The following is a 22,251-nucleotide window of genomic DNA, read 5'->3' on the forward strand; positions in this document are numbered from 1 at the left end:
AGGCTCTTGAGACAGGTACAAGCACAGAAGCTAGAAGTAAACAGCTGTGCAGGGGCAGAGGGGTACCATTTTTCAGCAAATTTGCTACTTACATGCCAGGTTTGATTTAGTTATGATGTGGAAGCCACTGTGTGCTCAGAAACAGGAAGGAAGTAAGAGTGCTCTGTGACCAAATCCTTAACAATAGCATGGGATCAGGACAAATGGCTGATTTGGGGGAGTTATGCTTAATGGTTCTTATTAATTTCCAGCTAAAATTGAAAAATGCAAATCCACACTACTATTGAAGTCCTGTATTGAAATGCAGCAGCATCTTATGAATGTGAAATGATGTCACTGGTGGCAGTATTATGTTCTGGCAGTGCCTTCCATTAAATAAAACATACTTCAGTGAGAAGTTGCTTTTCCATGAAGTCTCTCTTCTGACTTCAACCCAGACTTTTTTGCATTTAGTGGGAGCACTGCTTTTTTGTCTCATGGCTTGGTAAGCTGCTGCAAGACTACCTCAAAGCTCCTGTCCCAGGTTCTTTCCCTGTTTTATACTGCACTGTTTGGATTTGGCCTCCAGTCTAAAACAGCAGATCTGTTGGGATGTTGTGGGTGCTGTTGGTTGAGGTTAAGAAGTTCCTTGCCCTGCTGGCTCTTCCCCCTCCTATCTGCTGGCACCAGTGCTGTGTGGTTGCCTCCATCACCCAAGTCTGTCAAAAATGTCACAGGCTTGTGCAGGATTTTTTAATGGCAGGGTTATTTTGATGGAGGTGTGTTAGGGAGTGACACCTTGGCAGGTGCAGTGGAAGGAAGGGGAACAGGGCTGAGTCAGCTGGGGCTAGAGAAGCATTTCAGAGCTTATCTTTGCAGCAGCAAAGAATGTGTATTTTGGAGGCTGAGAGTGGCATTTTGTGCTTGTGCTGAGGTTCCAGTGCTGGAAAAATTAGACAATCTATCAGTGACTTGGAATTGGCAATTTCAGGTACGCTCTTGCCCAAGGTCATTTTACATGCAGGGTCTTTTTAGAGAGTAAGGTTGATGCTGGGAAGTTCAACTCCTGAAATGCAACAGTTAGAAATCTGGGAGCAATGAAGAAGTTTGGTTTAACAAGGTGGGGAGGGAATTCAAAAAGGTATGCCAAATTCTCTCCTGAAAAAGCCTCCTTTTAAATTCAAAGTTTATTGCTTTATCTTGACTTTCAGAAAACCTGCATGAAACTTCCTTGCCTTTGAAAGCTTGATAGAAACTCTTGAAGTACTTTGACTGAAACAGAAAATTTAATAGTGAGGCATTTTGAACACCGAACGATGTTTGTGGGCAGGTAATTTAAACAGGTACTAATACGAAACAGTGTTGTACTTGAAAGGCTACAACTGGTGTACACACATAAATGGGGGGAAATATCACTGGGAGCAATAAAATCTAGGGATGCTTCATGCTTCTTTCATTGCAAACAATTTTTATGGTATGGCCTGTGAAGCAATTGAAATGCAGAGAGCTGGCACATCACTAGATTGATAATTCCTCTTGCTTCTTACAACTTATTCTCAGTACAGATGTCCCCAATTCTTTCTTTCTATCACATTAAAGTTTCTTGTCTGCTTCAATTTCATGCCTGCCTCAAACATAGCATTTTTCAAAATTGTCCCTCCAATTTTTTTTTTTCCTCTTTAAAAGTTTATATCAGATGAGACCTAACTGCTAGTTTCTATCCCAAGGTTTACACTTAAATTTTTAACAAGCTCGTTTTTAAGATTGGTCTTCCTTGAGAGAGCACTTGGCTGATCCATCAATAATTATGTAGTAATAAAGCAACTGTGTAAAAATGGCACCTTCGTGCTGAACAGATTGGTTTGCAGAGCCACTGACAAAGATGAATGTTTATTGCAATTTACTACTTTTGGTTCTGCAGATGCAATACAGCTATTTTCTTTTTGGCTTAAGTGTCACGAAAAGTAATTTCCAATTGTAGAATCTTTATGATAATAAGGATGTATAACTAGAAGAGCCCAGACTGACTTTCAAATACCAGCATGAGTTTGAAATACTAGTAATTTAGAAAAAAAAAATAAACAGAACATTTTTTACTTCATTTTGTTGCTGGAAAAAATTTTTAAGCACTTGGAGAGAACACACAGGGAACCCTACAATATCATGTAGTTGCGCTTCTGAATTAATTGCTATAATATTAATTGTTGATTCTTCAAAAATTGGCAAGTTTCCTCACTTTCTTTGCTGCATCCAAAGATTTCTAATGTTGATTTTACTACAGTAAAGGAAAATGTAGCATCTAAAATTAACACAAAAGCCTGAAATTGTTGTTCTTGTTTCCTTTTTTTTTTTTTTTTCAAAGTGCCAGCACAATTAAGGCTGTGATTTAGATGATTAGATGACTTGTATTGTTCAAATCTGTCCTCTCCTTTTGGGCAAAATGCAGAATAACATATTCATTTCGGTCAGCCAAGCTGGTTGATTGCAGTGTCACTGTGGTGATGAAATTATCTCTTGGTAGCAGCTGAGAAACACCTTGAGAATTAAACTTTCGTGGATGTAGATGCTGGGATCCGTGCCTCTGCAGCCCCTGGCACAGCCTCTGGGTGCTCCTTTGCTGGATTTCCGGGTGATGCCGGGGTACCGAGATCCTGGCACAGCCCCACTGGTGCCTGTCAGTGCTGCCAGAGCTAGAAGGTGCTGTCATCGACCTGCAAACCTCCTCTGGACAAAGGCCAGAACTCCTGGGCAATTTTCCATTGCTGCCTGAAGCAGTGACTTGGCCTGATGTTGGCTCTGTTGCTCACAGTTTGGAGGGAGGGATGCAGGTGGTCCTGCTCCCAAAAAATCCTGGAGTGTCAAAGCTCCAGCTTCATCCCCTCGGTCTTGGTTTGAGCTGCTCCACAGACCAGTTTGCTGCCACGGCTCTCAAGCCTTTGTGGCAACTTGTAGCTACGTCAGCAAACGCTTTCAACCCAGGTCATTCATTTCAGTTGGCAGTTGCTGACAGAAATGTTCCTTTGCTTGGCTTTATTTTAGCATTTAATGATTTTTATGTTGGTTTTGATGGCGTGAAGGGAATTGCGTGGGAGTGTTTTGTCTGGACTTAGTATTCTCTGCTTTATCTTGCTAGCAAGATTTAAAATTTTACTCCTTCAGGAGACAGGGTTTTTGTCTGTGCATCTTGCAAGCTCTTCCCTCACTGGTCCCTTCTGTCAGCTCATTATCCTGGGCTCATTTCACTACACAGTTCATGATGCTAAAGGTTGCAATGGAAAGAATTTGCCTAGTTAAAACTAGCATAAGGAACAATCCATCTATTCTTACTTAAAGAAATAAAAGAAATAATATATAAATAAATGTCTATTCCATAGAAGAATAGAAGATCTGAATTTGAAATCATTATCTGTCAGGATTTTGTAATGAAATAGTAAAGTGTTATCCAGAACTTATTTTCAAAAGACAACTCTGGTTTTGTTAATTCAAAATAAACTTTCTTGATTTCAGAGAGATGAGAATTACCTGTGGTACTGAATGTGTTTAAATGAACTCATACAAGAAAAGAACATCACTCTTTCCCAGTGGGCTGTGGACATGTGCTCACATTCCTGAAAATGGGTGCTATAGTACTGTGTATTTTGGAGGACCTGGATTGACCTCCACAGAAAGTATCATTATTCAGTTAATTAAAGAACAACTCTGATACTATGCCATATGCTGTACAATAAAATGGCTGCATGGCAGAAAGAGCCATGAGCCCTTCCAGACTGAGACATAATTTGTTACTTTCTGCCTCTGCAACACCAAGTTAATATATTTAAATAAAAAATTAATTACATGTGGATGTGGGACCTATCTTTTCCAGTAAGCTCTTTGAAATGCTTACTGGGTTTTTAAGACTTAGTAAAATATTTCCAAAGTCTTTGCTTTGCTTTGCATCTGATCAACATTTAAGCAGGGTCCTTTGTGTGCCTGTAACCTGGAGAGGATAGCCAGATTGAGGAGAAACTGTAATCAGCAATGCAGAACATAGCTAAAATGACATATGAAGCATAGTCCTGTTAGTATATAAACTTTATATACAAGTCAGATGTTGAGATTAATCATAAGGACAGGTTGCACAAGCAGATGGCTGGCCTTTCTGATAGCCATTAGCTTGAAAGGCTGGCTTTGAAACCAGCTCCGTGCTTTATAGGTGAATCACGCTGCTGGGCTTTGGTGGGAAAAGGTTATTTCTCCAGCTCCACCACAACCTTCAGTGCACAAAAGTGCCTTTTCCCACTGTTCCTGGAGGATAAGACAAATTATTCTCCAGGAACTTCTCCACAACTTTCTCCTTTTGGAGAGTTGCAGTGTCAGAGGGCATTGCAGCGCTGTAATGGATGGATCTCAAGCATATGGAGTACACATGCTAATTGTGCTGTGCTTATGGATCAGTCTGTCCAAATGCCAAGGCCTCAGAGCTGCTGCAGGCAAAATGTTAAAATCCTTCTCCTCTGTCTACTCTGCACTGGGGAAGAGGTTCATTGCAGGGGAGAGGAGGAGGAGGTGAGAGATGGAGCCCATCCTCCTCAGGAGTTCCTGCAGAGAAGTACTTTATCACCTACGTGTTTCTCAGCCATTAGGCATAGTCAGAGACAAAAAGATAGCACTTCTTCTAACAAGAAACAGTGCAACTGCTGTAATTTTTATTTTAAAACATGATCTGTGCTGGCTGCAGGTCTCTGCTGCATAATGGCTGACGCTGTCACCACAGATCTGCATTTCTGTAGCTGCCAACTTTTAAGAACTCAAACCAAGTATCTCCTACCTCCATGTTTGTAAACCCCAACTGGTGATCCTGATCACCAAACCAGTCAAGATCTTGTGTCCTTTCTCTCTGCTCCATGTCTCTGATGGTCCTGGCAGCATGGAGCTCTGCCTGGTACCTGCTCTGAGTCCAGCCCCCATCCACCTCAGAGGATTTCCTGTGGGCCAGGTTCCCACCTTGCTTTTGATAGGGCTTCTGATCTTGTCTGTTGTTCTATTTAATAATAAGAATAATTTTTTATCTTATCTTTCTTCTCCCCATCTCTGTAATTCCCTGTTTGCTATTTCTCATTAGCAATGAAGGAAGGAAGAAGCTGGGTAACAAAATGAGAAATTTCTTACCTAATAATTTTCTTTCAGTTAACAGCTTCTCACCATTCAGCCCGCCTGGACAGTGTGGTAAATGGCCTGGACAGAAATTGATTTTTTTCCTCTAAATAAAGACTTGGGTATATAATTTCATATTCTGTGTTTTGATGTTGTCTTAATGCTAATAATTTTTTGCTGAAGCATTTCTGTGGTCTGGGTGGCTTCTAGTGGCTGGTCTACCAGCAAGATCTACTATAGATGAGCTCTGAACCTCAAAGGAGGGGGTAGAAATCAGCCCACCTTTGCTAAGAGATGGTAACAGGTACTAGATACAAGTTAAAAGTGTTAAGTTCTACTCATTTCACTTGTTTGCTCATCTGGGTCAGTTATTTTTGTAGGCTGTTTTTGACCCAGAGCAATTCTTTGGTGCAGTTTGTGTTGGAAGGGACCTTAAAGATCATCTAGTTCAACTTCCTGCCATGGGCTGGGATGCCACCCACTAGATTAGGTTGTGTATGTTGTATACTTATATGGCTGTATACATTTAATTTTTTTTCCTGGTGGAACAGAATTTGATTCACAATTTAAAAAAAAAACAACACAACTAGAATAGTCCAAACAAAAATCTAGGATTTGCATTTATGTTCTCTGTAGTGCAGAGCTCACCATTGTGTTTTACTTGATGTTGGGGGGTTACAGGAGGAGATTTATTTCTCAATAAAACATGTGCTGGGGTGGTTGAGTGCTGGCCAGACAAGGATCCTGGGCTTGCAGGGACGGACAGCAGAGCATTTAGTGCCCACAGCAAGACCTGGTGAGTTACAGAAATTATGCTTCAGCACTTAAACATGAAGCCAGCTGTTCCCTTCGTGGCTGGCTCGGGTGTAAAGTGCTCTTGCTGTTTTACAGAGTGGTCTGTCAGGATGGGGAGAGTGAGCTGGAGTGGGATCTGAGCCTGGCTGCTTCTGCTGTTGGCTCTCCAGGGTGTTGGACTGCCCTCACCCTCCGCCAGAGATAACAGCAGCGCTCTGCCCTTGTGGGGTTTGGAGAGGGGACCTGGTTCAGATGCTGATCACTTCTTCTCCTTGGTCTCTCCCTTTGTATAAACTGTTACTCTTGGATCCCCCTGCACAGATTTTTAAAAAATGCAGAAAATACAGGCCAGAAGGCACAAAAAAAAAAAACCAAAACAGAGGCTGGGGGAAGGGAAAGGGGAGAAAAGATGCCAAGAACAGCATAAGAGGCAAAGGAGGAAAATACAGCAGGGAATTGGTGATCGGCTGGAAAAGCACAATAAGCAGGGGAAATCTGTCTCTACAGTTTTAATTTTAAAAAGTTTTAAATCCATAATTTTTCAGGCAGGAGGAGTTGGATGTATGAATGTAGGCTGAGGTGTGAGTGTGGCACTTTTGGCACTAGTGCCCTGGTCAGTCTTGGCTCTGCTGGGTGCAGAAATTACAGGCTGGAGAAGACTTGTGTCTGTGCATGGGAGCTCTTACAGTTTCCAAAGTTTGGCACTGAAAAATGTCATTTGTGGTAGCTAGGTAGTATGTTTCTGGGTGAGTATTGGTCAGTTTGATTATTGGTTATTGGTTCCATCAGCAAAAGATAACTCTTTTGATACCATTCAGAGCAGCCGTTCTCTGAGCACTCAGTCATGGCAGCGGGGTTGTGAGCTCAGAAGAGAACGACAGGTTGCAACAAGTAGGTTGTATAAGCCATGCTCTTTTTCATTGTTTTCCAAAGGTGTTGGGGGAGCATGAACGTTATTCCAGAAGAAGAACATCTGCTGCTGGTTTTGAGTACAGTGTCAAGATGTTCTTCTGTTCAAAAGCCTAATTTTAAGCTGTATTTATTTTGGGAGGTTGAAAGGATTTTTTTCTTAAGGGCTTTTTATGTTGCTATGTAGTTCAATGAACATGAGCTTACCTTTTCAAAGAAAATTCTTCAGAATCAGAAGGGTTTTGTGTATTGCTGGACTGGTTTTGTACTACCTGCTTTGAAAAAATATATATTGCAGGGAGGATTTCTGGATAGAATTGAGAGATTAACTGTTTCTCTGAAGCATTAAGTTTAAGTCAACAAGTTCCCATGTCTGTTAGATGAGTGGTATAACCTCTAACTGGATATAAAATATGAGGAGGATGTGGTTTCATTAGTTCTCCATGGAGGTGAAACAATAGCATTTGTTTCAGTATGGATGTGCTCTCAGGAAAGCAGCAGGGTTGCTGGTTAGGTGCTTTTTTTTCAAAATTGAAATTTAATTTATAAAAAATATGTTCACTATCTAATAGAAGTTCTGTGAGAGTGATTGACTGCAGGCAAAAGCTTTTCTCATAATTTATTCCCATATATCATTCAGCACAGGAATCTGAAATTCCGTTCCTGTGATGGGGTAATGGTTCTGAGACCGCTGTAGGAAGGGGGCTGATGGGGGAAGGCTGTCGGGTGTCACTCAGCTGTGCAGGACAGACAGAGCATCTGCACCTTGAGTCTCAATGTGGGGAAATGGAAGCAGGCACTTAATAAAGATGGGTTTCTAGTTCTGTGCTGCATTAAGGCTCAATGTTGTAGGAAAATCTGCCTACAGCAGATGAGCCCAATGCAGTTCCTGCAAACCAGACCGGGCTGCCCCTGTTACTCTGTTTTGCTTTGTGAGAAAGTCCTATTTTCAGTAGACAGGAGTGAGAAAATAGCTGATGAGCTTGTACATCCCAGCTTTTGTACAGGCTGACCTTGCACAGCTGCAATAGCAGAGTATGTGGAATTCCTTTTTTTTTTAAATTAAATTGCGCCTTACCCCTCTTTGCCCTTCATTTGCACCATTTTGGTCTCTGTTCTTAGGCTCCCAGTGTGAGGAGCTGGCCAGTGGGCACCTTGCAGGGGCAGGGCTGTGTGCCCTGGCACTGCCGGGCAGCCGGTGCCAGCCGGCAGCGCTTCCCGTCGTTGGCAGGAACGGATGTTTCTGGGAAGATGGGGCCTCGCTCCGTGTGCTGTGATGTGTTTGCTTTCTCTGAGGAACGAGCAGGCTGGAAACTTGGCTTTGGCTGGGGAGGACCCCTTAACCTCGCCTTGGCAGAAGGAAATAATAAAGTGACAGACTTCATTTGTCTTTATGCTGTGTGCGTGGCCTCGTGTGCTCCGTACACCGCCAGACCTAAATCCTGGTGTTGATTTGGCACTGTGAAGGAGTAGGCTGTAATTTTCAAGGTGGCTCCGGGTACAATAAAGTAAAAAAACATTTTCTCCTAAATATGAGCATGCACATTGTGTTTTTTGACCTTATTTCGTCAGCAAGTGCAATTAATTTTGCTCTCTCCTTACGTTTTGTTTTGCAGGCTGGGATTGCAGAAAGAGGCACTTTACCTGGAGCAGTGGGGCTGGCAACAGCTTAAAACAGCCAGGATTACCTCCCAGTCTGCTCTGGAGGGAAAATCCTGCCCTGCATTAGTGAAACTCAGTATACTCTGCTCACATGGCCCCACAGACTCTGCTCTGTGCCTTGATGTGTGGTGTGGTTGTTTGCACACCCATTGATCCTTGTACTTCATTCTGTGCTGCTGCAGCATTTTCACATCCATTTCTCTTCCCTGCCTGGTCCCTGCAGCACCATCTCCACGGCACTTTGTCTGCCTGGCTCTGCTCCTCTCCCAGTTACACACCCTTAATGCCTGTTCCCTTCATCCCTCTGGTAAATCAGTTATCTCCCCCTCCAGATGGGTTCTGATCAGCTAATCAATTATATCCTGGTGTGGTTGTGCAGTACCTTTTTTGTCTCTAAGCCACTGCCTTCCCTTCTCACTCCCCTAAGTGGCACTGGCATCGCTCATCAATTTGAGATGTTGAAGCATTTCTGCCCATTGGGTCCCTCTGATGGTCTGCGGGAGCTTTTTGTGGTTCCCATTGGATTTAATCCCTCCCTGGAGAGCAGCAATCAATCCCAGTGTTCCTGCTGCCCCGGGCTCAGGTTGTTTGGTTTGTTGCATAAGGATTTTTGTAGCTGAAAATGTATCTCCCAACTCTTTTCAGATTTTGTTGTGCTCTACCCCCAAAGTATTTCTCGAATACTGGAGGTGCTTAGTGTCTGGTGTTGTGCCAAATAGGTGGAAAGGTTCTTTGTTTAAACTCTTTGCTGTAAAATGGTATGGTGAAGGATGTATTTGCTGCATAGGACCAGAGCACCGAGTGCCTTTCTATTATATCTGCTCTAGAGGATTTCCTGGGAAGTGTTCAGCCTCCATTTCTGTCTGTAAGGAAATCCTCTTATCTGGGCAGAGCAATAAATAGTGCTGCCTCCTGTAATAGAAACAGAAAAACATATTCTTCACGTGGCAATTTTTAAAAATGTAGGGTTTAAAATATATTGGGTGGAATGATTCTTCTGTAATAAATCCCCATAATAGTGCACTATGTATACATTTAACTGGCTGCACAGAGGTAGGAAGAGGGGCAGAGGGTGTGTTAGAAGATGATTTAGTGTGTATTTAGTAATGACAAGAACAGTAAATAATCCTACAGGTTTACAAACCTAATCCCCAGTGTCTGATTGTAGCCCTCATGTCTACTGGAATTGGTTGGAAAGATGTTAGAAGGCTGTAAAGGGAGGGCTTTGGGGGGCAGTTTATTTTTAAATTTTTGGGGAGCTTGCTGGATGATTGATGGTTTTAGGTAATATGAATGTAGCTGATTCAGTCCCTTGATGGAAAGCTGTTGAAGTGCCCATCCTCCTCCACTTGCTACAGAGGTGTTGGGTGAAGATGGAGTAGGCTGGTCCTTGCTTTAAACTCTTCCTGGTGATCCTTTCATTTAACAGCTGGATTTGGAGGGAAGGGGAGGAGTGTTGTTGTTCTTAATGCCCAACTTATTTTTTGCCTGTGCCCTGCAGTACAGTGGCTGTTTTTCTTACCAGAAGAAATTCATGATGTCTCAGAGCTGTGCCACGTGATGCTACTGCTTTTAAATAAGCTCTTAAGAGGCTGGACCAGATGTTGGCCACATCTGTGTTTTTATTTTGTCGAATGTTTCATTTCAACCCTTTTATTAAAAGAGAAAATGATAATTTAGAAATCACTTTGAAAAGTTTAGCAGCTAGGAAGATCTTTCTGGTATATAAAAAAGCAATGGGTTGGTTTCCATGCCCTGCAGTGAGCTGTGTAGCATCAAGCAGACAAATATTTGTGGCTGGTAGGGTCTACTCCTGTTGGAAACTATAGCCATGGAAATTTTCATGCCAAAATGGATGTGTTTTATTTTGAAGTGGCATTCTATAATGAAATGTGTACTTTTTTTTTCTCAGTGAAAGCATTAAACTATGGATTTGAAGGCACCTTTGCTTCTGAAAAACTCATTTAATGAATGCCTATTTCCATGGCAGGAAAAAGGAAGATTTGCAGGCAGAGGGATATCCTGCAATTACTCCCTCTGCTGCTGTTATGGGGGTCTAAGCAATGCTTATTACATGTAACTTGCTTCTGGATTCTTCTCTGCAATTTAACAGTTGGAGAATGAGTTTTCTGTCCCTGTTGCTAATTGATCCAATGAGAAAAACTGGCACCTAATTCAGTAACAAGTTATATTTAAAATGACAAGTGAAATTGTTCATGGTGCCTGAAATTGCAGCGTTTTCAGTCTGGCATGTTAGGGCTGTATAAGAAAACAGGCACCTACTGTACTGTGACATATTAAATTTTAAACCTCTGATCCAAAAATATATTGGGGTATAGGAAGAGCAAGGTGTATAATGATGAAAAGCAGTGACAGCTTGATTTCAGTGGGATAGTTTTATTTTTTTTAGGATGCTTTGGCGATTTTTACTACAATTAATACTGGGATCAATTTTATGTAAAATTAAACAGTGTGAGTATGTCCATCACCACTTCCAAGTTTTGGTTTTCTAACCTATGATTTTCAGAACTTACTAGTGATTTCAAGGTTGGCTCCATCTTTCTCTGTTGATAATTCCAAGTCTGTGTCGACAGTGGCCAATTTAGTTTATGTGGTACAATGAATAGTGAAGAAAAATAAATCATTTTTTCATTGCAGGTAAACCATAGTGAAAAATCGGGGATTTTCTCCCAAAAAAACTATCCTCCCCTTGAGGAAACAAGGGGTAGATAATGCATTTAGGAGGCCATCTCCCCTTCTGTCCTACAGCTTGGTGGTTAAAGTGCTACCCAGAATATGGGAGACCCAGTTCAAGTTCCAGTTTTGTATGAACTCCTTCCAGCCTAGGAGCCAGGTTATCCTGGTCTGGGCTCCCCTTGCACTCTGCTGTTGAGCTGTTTTATTTTATGTGATGGAACATTCTTGGACCCAGGTAGACCAGCTCCTGGGAAGGTGTCTCAGACATCTTCAGTATTTGCTCCTTTCCTTGGTGAAAATTCAGCCATTTTGCTCACTGGAAGTTTCTGTCTCAGTTTCAGCAGGAGAGATGTACAGTACTGTCTTGAAGAACAACCTGCACTCCCTTGGGTGATTCCTCTCCATGCTTTGAATGATTTTGCTTTGCTAAAAAAATGCCAGTCAGTTGCATTATGTATTTAGTCACCTTGCTTTTCCTCCCCATCCTGAAGCCAGGGAGTGCTTGGCCATGTCCTGGCTGGTAGCAGGGTGTGCCTGCATGAGGAGCTGCTGGCACTGGTGCAGAAAGTTCTGCTCTTACTGCACTCTGCAGAGATCAGACCAGAAGAAAAACATATGTACTGATCAATTATGTAGTTATTATAAAATCTTCTGCACTTCTAAAGTATTTTGAGGAAAAAGGGTTGTAAAGTAAATCTGGTGCCTGAGACTAATGCAATTACTTTATAAATGTAGTGACAGTGAAAAATGTTCTTTAAAGCCTTTTTGGTCAAATTAGCACCGCGTTATCTGAAATGGTAAACCTGATTACTACTTTTATAAGACAATCTCAGGGAAAAAAAATCAAATCATAGTGTTATGGAGGACTGGAGAACCTCTGCTATGAGGAGGAGCTGAGAAAACTGAAATTGTTGAGCCTGGAGAAGGCTTCAGGGTGGCCCATCTCCAGCCTTTCAGTACCTTAAAGAGCTACAAAAGAGCTGGAGAGAGACCTGTTACAAGGGCATGGAGTGACTGGACAATTGGGAATGGCTTCAAACTGATAGAAGGTTTAGACTGGATACTAAAAAGAAATTGTTTACTGTGAGGATGGTGAGACACTGGAATATGTTGCCTGGAGAAACTGTGGATGCCCCATCCCTGGAAGCGTTCAAGGCCAGGTTGGATGGGGCTTTGAGCAACCTGGTCTGGTGGAAGGTGTCCCTGCCCATGGCTGCGAGTTGGAACAGGATGATCTTTAGAGTCCCTTCCAACTCAAACCATTCTGTGGTTCTATGCTGTTCTTTGTGACAGGACATTTTTGGGGGGTTAAAACTCTTTTTGCTTGTGGCTTGGGGTGGAAAATATATATCTGGTTGTTTAAGGTGGATTTGGAAAAGACATTTGTGAGTGCTCAGTGGCTGATCCCAGGGAATGTCTGTTGAGTTGAGCAGCCATAACCCTTTGCACCCCCTCAGGAAGTTCAGACTTTATTCATAACCAGGTGTTTGGGTTGGCTTCCCAGCCCTGTGATCTCACATACTTCAGGCAACTGGTTTAAACCCCTGACTTTTGCCAAGCAGATCATTGTTTTATCTTCTGGGAATGCTCTTAATTCCAAGCTTTGCTTGACTTTACTGTTTGGTTGCCATGATCTGCCATTGGATCCTGGCATCACCCTCTGCTGGTCCAGCACTGTGCAGGAGCACCAGGCTGGGGAGTCAATCCATTCAAATATCTTGGTTTGTGGGGAGGCACATCCCCAGTACTGGGGAGTGGGAGCTGTGAACATGCCAAGCTGTTCTGCACCACTTTGGTTTTAATTTGTTATTGTTGATTGTTGAAACTTAATTTGTTTATATTTTTCTGCAAGTGAACTAGTGAGGTCATCTCTTGTTTGATCTTTATTAGATGTAATGGAGATGACCAAGATGATTGCTTCATTCCCCAGCATAAGTCTTTGTTAAATAATTGTTTTCTTCTCTACCTGGACTACATTAATAGTGTATTACTATAGTTCTTTAATGTGATGTGGAAAATCAGGTTTTGCAGCTGTACGCTGTTCCAGTCCCAAATTAAGCCTCAGTTCTGTGCTGTTATGCTTTTTTATGGATGGAATATTTGAAAGTTTGTTTTCAGAAGTCTTAATAACTATCAAAACTAGAAAAATTGAAGTGAAATTGTAATTACAGAAAGTCAAGAAGAAAGCCGTGGTGTAGCTGTCAGCAGTGGTCTGTGCTGCTTCCCTGAAAATAGAAAATATTTTCTAAGTCATAATTTACAGATAAATTACTGACCTATATGCTCTAACAGAGAAATTTTTGTTATGATGAAAGAAAAGTGGTCATCTTTTTGAAATCATTTCCCCAGCTTCCTGCTGAACATTTGTGGCTGTGAATTAAAATGGGTGGAACAAAAGGCGACTGGAAGTCTCTGGCAGATTTTTAGTACTGATGAAGACTGAATTTTAAATTAATGGCTCCTGAATTGTAAATTAATCCAATGTGGTGAATTTCTGTGTGTGAAGTTCTGTATTGAAAATACTCAGCAACACATTAAACCACCCAGATGAAGGCAGAAGGATGCAAATCTCTGAAGGACAGTCCTGAAGTGTTACATTACTGTAGAACTTAAGTTGCAATAGGTATTGGACAAACATATGGGCTGATTAAAATGTGTTCTTTCCTCTAGGTGAGAATACAGGGGATGGAGAATTAGATCTGAGTGGAATCGACGACAGTGAAATAGATCGGGTAAGGTGCCTTGTTGTCCCTGGTGTCTCTTATCCTGGTTGTCTGGATATCTGAGAACAGCAAAATGGTTTTTACCTGCTTCATCCTCTCTGCAACTGCCTCTTCTCTCTGATCTATGGAGAGGTTTGAGCAATTTCAGTGATCTGAAATCTAATGTTCATGCAAACGTGAATTTGGTGTTCCTTGCCCAAGTTACATATATATTTATGAGGCTGCTACTGCTGCTTGCTTTTAACATGCTGGAATAATTATGTTTTAGAATGTCTTTTATTCCAAAGGAGAACTTTAAAAAGTTTGGTGGAGTTCTACATTCATTATTTAATTGAGATAGATTCAACATAGGAGGCTGCCATGGAAACCAAACTGTAAAACCAGTATGTGTCGCTCTTATGTATTTCCAAAGATTTCTGTGATGTTTTCTGGATTTATTTTTATTTGTGTGACAGCAAAAAATCCCATTTAACATACAGACTGAGTGGGACAGACCCATGGCTGTGGAAAAGGGCTCGTTGGAGACCACACAGCTGGTCAGCACTTGGACACGCCACACTCCAGCCCTCTGAGCCTGATGCCCTCTCCAGCTGTCACGCTGCTTTGCAGTGTCATTTGAGCAGATAATGCCAGTGCTAAAAACTCATTTTGGGGTACAAAATCACTGAGACTGATGAGGTTGCGCAGGAATTAGTGATCTCCAAAACATAGCTGTGAGGTGGGATTTGCTAGGCTGGGCATTAGGGTCTCATGATCTGAGCAGACATTGAATGGAGGGAGCAGGAAGGCTGAGGTTTTTCACCACAGCCAGTCCATAATTAAAACAACCACAGGGGAAGAACACATTTTCTGCTCTTCCTAGGCTCTGTGATGAGGTCATAACTCTGCTTTTATGACTTCATGTTCATTTCTGTGGCAATAGACTGTAATATTGTAAGTCCAAGATTATGAAATCTCTAGAAGCCTAAGAGAGATGAATAACTGAGATAGGGAAAAGTAGATTTTACTGTTATGGCCCACTTTTAATAGAAGCAGATGAAAGAGTGAAAATATTGGTCTGATCAACCAGGACTTGCACAACCATTTGCTCTCCTGCTTAGCCCTTGGAGAAAGGACTCCTCCCTGCATTAGTTTCACTTGACTGGAATTATTTTTCTTATGAAATCCTAGATGTACATCTTACTTTGGAGAAAATCTTGAATGCTCAGACCCAAAAGATGGAGAAACCTCAGATTGCTTTTCTTGCACTTAAACATAATTTTGCAAGTCTCAGGTGCACTGCTTAAAACTGAAGTGTCTTGTTCATGATGGATGGCCTCATTTGTCTTCTACATTCTGCTGTTTCTCACTCCCAAACAGCATCATCTGTAGAGAACTTTTGTTTCATTGGCAATTGTGCTAAACACTGGGTTAATTTTTACATTTAGGTCATCTACAATTAAGTAATTGCTACCTATCTCTCTATTTATTTCTGTGATTCATCTGAATAGTCCTAGATGGATTTTACAGCTCCAGTCCCACTAAAGAGGTTACAGAGACTAGGTGTAGTTAACTGCAAAACATCTACATGTGGTTACTGAGCCCAGCTGTCTGAAATCTAGAGAGCTAAAGCTCCAGCAATCTGAGCTGGTTTCCTTCACACAGATGTGGCCATTGAACTAATAATCTCAGCAATTCTGTGTAAAGCTTCACAGAAACCTACCCAGAAGACATATGTTTTTGTTTTGGTTGCACAGGGCAATGGTTCCCGTCCTGTTTTGAATTACAGACCACCATCAACACACAGAATTACTTTCAGACAACCACGTTGTCATGATAACCTCTTGTATCATCTGAAAAAGATCATAAACCCAGGATCATTTTTGTTTAATTAACAGACCGTGTATAATGAGTCCTGGATGGTTTTTGGTCACTTCATCATAGTTTGGAAACCAAGCACTCTTTTTTGAAAACAGGTTATTGCTTCTGTCAGCTTCAGATGTTGCTAGAAATACTCTCTGATTATCTTATGTCACTCATGTTTTCTTTTAATGTATATTTAAAAATGAGATATGGAATGACCTTGCCATTAGTTTTGAGTTCAGTTTTGCTCTGTGGTTTTCAATTTGATTTCTGAAAGTAGATAAATTTGTTTTCTCTTTTAGTATATACTTAATGAAGCTGAAGCTCAGATAAAAGCAGAGCTGTGGATGAAAGAAAATGCAGATTATTTGAAGGAACAAAAAGGTAAATATGTAGGACTGAAATTTGCCTTTTGGCTGGTGTTGCCAAAATATGCAGTCTTGTGTAATTTTCATGCTGGTTACCCTTTTGTCATCTTTCAGAAAAGGAAGCAAGAATAGCAAAAGAGAAAGAACTTGGCATTTATAAGGAGCACAAGGTATTAAATTAAGTCTTAATTGTGTCTGTTTGAAAATGTCCTGGAAATTCATTATATCTGCTGATCAGCTCCATGTAGATGTATGGGTATAATGGCACAGGTCACCACTAAAGGAGCAAAAGCTGCAGTACATCTAGCTGTTACTGAATTGCAAGGCTATATTTTTTTAGGTGGTGAGTAAAACACTTCCTTGCCCAAACTTCTGTTTTAAATTGCTATTATGAGCAAATTCTGTGCATGTCAAAGTCAGAGCTAGCTTTTTGCATTTATGATTGCTGTTCTAATTGCTTGCTTATTAAAATACAGGTTTTAAGATGTCTGATTTTTTTTTTAACGTGTGCATGGGGATTTGTTTGTACTTGCTATAACTTCAGTAGCTTTCTTTGCTCTTACAATAATGATTTCTTTATGAAGAACTGAACAGATCCTTGTTATAGTCACTTGAAGGGCTATTTTGTTCTACCTTTCATAAAGAATGCAACGGTTATGTTAACAAATGGCATGTCCTGTCTCCATGTTTAGCAGTTTAAAGCAGCCTAATTGGCCATATATTCACGATTTACAGCATTAGTATTTTGTGTAATTGAGCAAGTGACAACTCAAATCTTCCACATGCAGCTAAAACCATGTTAGTTTTTACAGTGTATATCCTCTATCTTTTTTTCCAACTAATGCGAAAGGCAGAGTTTCCTGCTTCCCCTCGGTATTTCAACAATAAAAACAAAACCAGACAATGAAACACTGTTTTATACTTCAGAGTTTCTCATTCATCCTGCGTTTATGCAGACGTGGCAGTCTACCAGCAATTTTCAAAATTGTATAACTCATTGGCACTGCCAAGTAGCCCAAACACCCACTTTTTTGTTCGGACAGCACAGGAGTTTTTCTCTAACCTTTTATTGTTTCTGACAGCTCGAGTAGAACTTGATTAATATGGTGCTTTCCAATTTCAAGGTAGCACTTGACCCATGTAGGTAAACAGAGGGGCTATTATCCATTAAAAAATAAATCTCCTGCAGAGCTTGGTGTTAAAACCTTTCTTTGAATAGGAAAATGCCAAATGAGAAACAGAGGTTCTGAGTTGTTTCCTTTTCTTTTCCGTACCTACCCAGGCACGGGCCACGGCTGGAAATGTTCTGTGGTGTCATTCCTGCTTGCCTGGCTCTGCACAGCATCAGCTGAGCTCGCAGCCCGTGCCAGGGGAAGGCAGCTGCAGGTGACAGAGCTCCCGTGCCTGCAGCTCCTGCTGCCTGTCCCATGCCAGCCCAGGCTTGGGGAGCTGCTGCTGCTCTGCTCTGGGCCCTTTTCAGCCTGGAGGAGGAGCTGGGCAGAGCCTTTCCCACGCTGCCTTCAGATCTGATCAGAAACGCGGCCGCAGTTCCGTGTTGTTGTCAGTGCTCTGGGGAGTGTGGCCCAGCTTCACTCTGGCTTTAAAGGCAGTTTTAGCAGGGGAGATTCTTTATTTCCGTGCTGGGTGATGCTGTGAGGGCCCTATTCCTGTAACAGGAGTTCACTCCCCCCCCTTTTTTTTTTTATATGTGAAAAATGGCCCATCCTTCTTCTCTCTCTTTAATAAGTAAAGAATTTCTAATAAACTCTCTGGGCATTTGGCAGAAAAGCAAACATTCATCTCTTGGAGAAAAGAGACCCTTTGATCCCGTTGAGTGGCAGGAGATGGAGCACTGGCTGAGCCTGGGCACAATCACCTGCATCCCCCACATCAGGAGCACCTGGGCCAGGACTGCTGCACTGCAGCTTGCCCTTTTGCTTCATGGAAACTTTGCTTGTATCTATATCACTAATTTTATATTTTAATTAAGCCAAAGAAATCTGCAAAGAAGCGGGAGCCAATTCAAGCCAGCACAGCAGGAGAGGCAATTGAAAAGATGTTAGAACAGAAGAAAATCTCAAGTAAAATTAATTATAATGTGCTAAGGGACCTGAACAGCAAAGGAAGTAACACACCAAAGAAAGAGGATGACAGCACTGATGACAGCACCAACACCAAGAAGCTGTCAAGAAGAAAATCTATTGCCAGTAGGAATATAGCCAACCCTGTAAACAGTGTGGGAAAAAGGTACTGCAATTGTTCATTTATATCTCTGTCTGTGAGACTGTCTATGTATCTTTCTGAGCCAGACAATGTAGGGACTGAAGCATTTGTTTCAGGCTAAAATAATGTTGAGGCTCTGTTTTTATTTATTTTGCCTGCACTGTTGTGGCGACACCTTATTTACAGTTCACATTTCATAGGTCTGCTTTGGTGTGAGTTAATCGTCCTGAAGCCAAAAAGCCCACAAAATCACTGGAAATTCATAAATGTGAATCTATCAGTCAGGGACACGTTTTCTTCATAAAATCCTGACATTTGCTGTCCTTCCTTTAAGTTGTGTTTATGGGCTGACGTGACACTAAATGTTTGAAAGCTTTTCCTTTTTGCTTGATTCGAAAACTATAGTTCCCATCTGTTTTGACAGCTAGCTGCTTTGATTAGCTTTTATTTTAGTTTTGTTCCAAACTTTTGTTGTTAATTGATGACACAAATACAAAGCTTTACAGTAAATATGCTTGTCGGTTTTCTGGTCTGCATTTGAGAATGTTTTATAGTGTGATGAAAGCTCCTATTTTAATGAGAGAAATTCTCAACTTGCTGGGCAGATTTGTAGTGTGCAGTAAAATGTATAAGGAGATTGATGTGTCCAATCTGCAGTATTCAACTGTTTTATCTGTCTGTGGTTTATGAAGTCATGTTGGATCATAATTTGAATATTTGACATATAGTGATTTCTTATTTAGATGTTATTTATTTATTTATTGCCTATTTATTTACTGCCAGAATTATAGGCTAAGTGTAACAAGGAAATATCGGTATTTAATTTTGAAATATAGAATGTTATATTTGCACAGTTGCTCAGATTTAGGCATGTGTTGAAACTGTGTAAGGGACCTGGGAGGGCAGGAGGGCAGCCACCTACACAATGTGAAAAAACATCTGTTTGTGAAAGAGCAGGATACATGGGGTACCTGAAAACATGATGCTGGGAAGGATAGGAAGTGCAAATCCCTCAGAAGCTGAGGAGAATAAGGATGGCAAAACCTAATCCCTTATTTTAACTTCATTTGACAGTGAGGCCAGAGGCACAGGCTACAGTTTGAGCTGAGAAGCCAAATGCCAAAGTCATTGTCACCAGATACTGATTTTTACAGTGTATCAGACATATTTTCTTCTTTATTCTATATTTTTGCTTCATCCTCATACAACCTTTCATTCTCAGTATCAAAAGCTTTGCTTTCCAGCTGTTGACTCACTGGGGATTTCAGGCTCCCCTGTAAGTTCACATAACTTTCCCAAAGGACTGGGAAGATGCATTGAGGATTAATTTAACAGCATTTAGCTTATGCTTTATTTGCAGTTAAGAGGTGTTAATGAGTCATATTTCTGGTATTTCCAGTAAAGTAGGACCAATTCAGTTGTCTGAAATGCATTGCTGGGTGGGAAGTAGGGGCTGGGCAGGATCCTGGTTGCATTTCAGAGCTCAAGCAGTGACATCCAAGCTCAAGCTCCTTCGCCACATCCCAACCTTGTCACTGCTGAGGTTTGCAGAAATGCTGGGCCCTTGGAACTGCTGTTGAAGTCGGCGTGTAAAACTCTGAACAGGTGTTAAACTCTTTGGAAAATCATGCCATAAATATTTAATTTAACAGTGGTGCAACTTGAAAAGGTTTCTAAATAAATACAAATCAGTATTTTCCAAAAGCAGCTAATAAAATGTATTTATTTTTCCTCTTGAGAGCCTAAAGTGCATCCTTAGGATGCATAACAGAGTTTCCTGATGATGATTAGCAGATCTCAGATACAATGAATTTTGCAGCAGAACACTTCAGAGGAGGTTGAGGATACATGCAGATAAGTGAGCTGAAAAGATTTTGCACTCCTGAAGTAGGCAGTGCTCTTGCTTAAATATTATCAAGAACTTGACAAACATTAGTTGGACTTTTTTTTTTTCCTTATAATTAAAGATTTATAACATACTTTTGATTTTTTTTAAATGCCATGCCTTTTAAATGGCATGCATAAATTTCTGTGTTCTGCATTGTTCTTATATGCCTTGCATTCATTGCCTTTTGTTCAGCACTGTTCCTTTGAGAGGTGAATGGCTAAATACTTTCCCAGGGATACAAAAATCATGATAATTTATATGCAATTAATAATAATAAAACTCCTGAACATTGTTCATTAGAAAATGAATGAAGCAGATAATCTGTCTTTTTCCAGGAGGCATTTGAAGAAATGGGATCATGTGGTTTGGGTTGGAAAGGACCTTAAAGATCATCTATTGTTTTGGTTTGTAGTGATTTACAGGTCTGCATATTTATCTTATGTATTTTAAATATTTATTAAGCTGCATCTGACTGCATTATCACCATGGATAACCAGGCTTTCATCCAGTCCTTTAGTTCACTGGAGTTCTAGTAAGATTTTAAAGAGCTATTTCTTTAGTCCTGATCCCAATTAAAAGATGCCAGTACAGGGAGTACCAAGTTACAGGTGCCAAGTTACAGTATTCATTCTTGGTGATTAAAGCAGTGCTCCTGTAACAATATAAAAATGGAAATTTTTTTAATATATATAGATAAATATGTTTCTTGCTTTTCTTTTAAGTCATGTTACTTACCACACCAGATTTGGACAGATGATGTAGCCAAGTTTGTCATATGTCTTAGAAATCATCTTCATATACAGTCTGAAATAGGAAATAGGAAGTTGATATTAATTTCCATCTTTCTAATTGCTTCTTGCTCTAAAATAGTCTGTGCTGTTATTTCCACACAGAGAGCTTTAGGTTATCCCTAAAGAATGGGTACCCCAACCAGAGAGGGTGCAATGTCTGGGTATTTTTTCTTTTTTTTAATATCACATAAGGTAGCAGTTACTGTGTTAATCAGTTAAAATACAGAAAAGCTTTTGTTTCCTGATGTGTTAATGATAGGCAAATTTTACAGTCTTGTAAAAAGTTGTTGATTTGGGAGAAATTCTTAAAGAGCTGAAATGCTAAGCAGGTCCCAGGAATATGTTTGAAGTGGATAGTCTTTCAGTTGGTGGCCCTTTTATTAGAGCTTTCTTGATACTATAATCACTTAAAGGTTACCTGGATTTCAAAGACAATATAATTTTATCTATGATTTATTTTATCAAAAATCCTAATTTTGGAATCTCAGAAATGTTTGGTAAATTCTACAATTTTGATAGGAAGGTAATTCAAAGAGTTCTTCCAAAGATCACGCAGGTTTCTCCTTGTTAGGTGGGCAGATATTATATACATCTGCATTTTCAGAAGGAAACTGGCTTTAGAAAAAGCCTGACTTTCCTCAGACACATCTCCCAGAATTGTACTGGGGGTTTACTTAATTTATCTGTCAAGATGGTAGAAGACTAGTAATGACAATGTAAGTAATTTTAGGAAGCTTTATGTCATATAAATGTATTTCATTCCATTTCTTATTGCATTTTTGTTCCAGTGAGTATCACGACTGGGGCTTCATATGCAAAAACCTTTTCATTCCCAGTATGTTGAAGATGTGGCACAGTGGATGCTACCATAATAGATGTTGCAACTCTAATTTCAATTACCAGTTGCACAGTTTATCTTCACTAATGTCTTCTTTGCATATGAAACATAAGAATAATATGTTGAACTCCAAGAAAAGAACAATTGCTACTTCAAGCTTCTTAAAATTTGAACTGTAGTTAGAGCTGTACCATGCACTGGAGCACTTCAAGTTCAATAAAGAGGGTTTTTAGGACTGGAAGTATTTGGTTAGAGGCTTAATAATTTATTTTATATTTACTTGAGCTGAATTTTACAACATTACTTGTAAAGTGAAATGTGTTGTACCAAGAAAATGTGGAAACAAGAAAGCTTTCAAGTCACTACTTTTAAAAAATTTTATGCCTATTTCTTGCTATGT

General features: G+C 40.5%; 1 protein-coding gene across 1 annotated transcript in view; it reads left to right on the forward strand.

Moving 5' to 3' along the window:
- Window positions 1–22,251, forward strand: part of BRF1 (BRF1 general transcription factor IIIB subunit) — a 170,802-nt gene that overhangs the window by 109,167 nt on the left and 39,384 nt on the right. The window contains exons 12-15 of the mRNA XM_021554502.2: window positions 13,849–13,910; window positions 16,046–16,127; window positions 16,226–16,281; window positions 18,102–18,358. Of these exons, the coding sequence (XP_021410177.1) occupies window positions 13,849–13,910; window positions 16,046–16,127; window positions 16,226–16,281; window positions 18,102–18,358 (457 nt within the window). The remainder of the gene's footprint in view (window positions 1–13,848; window positions 13,911–16,045; window positions 16,128–16,225; window positions 16,282–18,101; window positions 18,359–22,251) is intronic.

The sequence above is a fragment of the Lonchura striata genome, chromosome 6 (genome assembly GCF_046129695.1).
Source record: "Lonchura striata isolate bLonStr1 chromosome 6, bLonStr1.mat, whole genome shotgun sequence".
Lineage (NCBI taxonomy): Eukaryota > Metazoa > Chordata > Aves > Passeriformes > Estrildidae > Lonchura > Lonchura striata.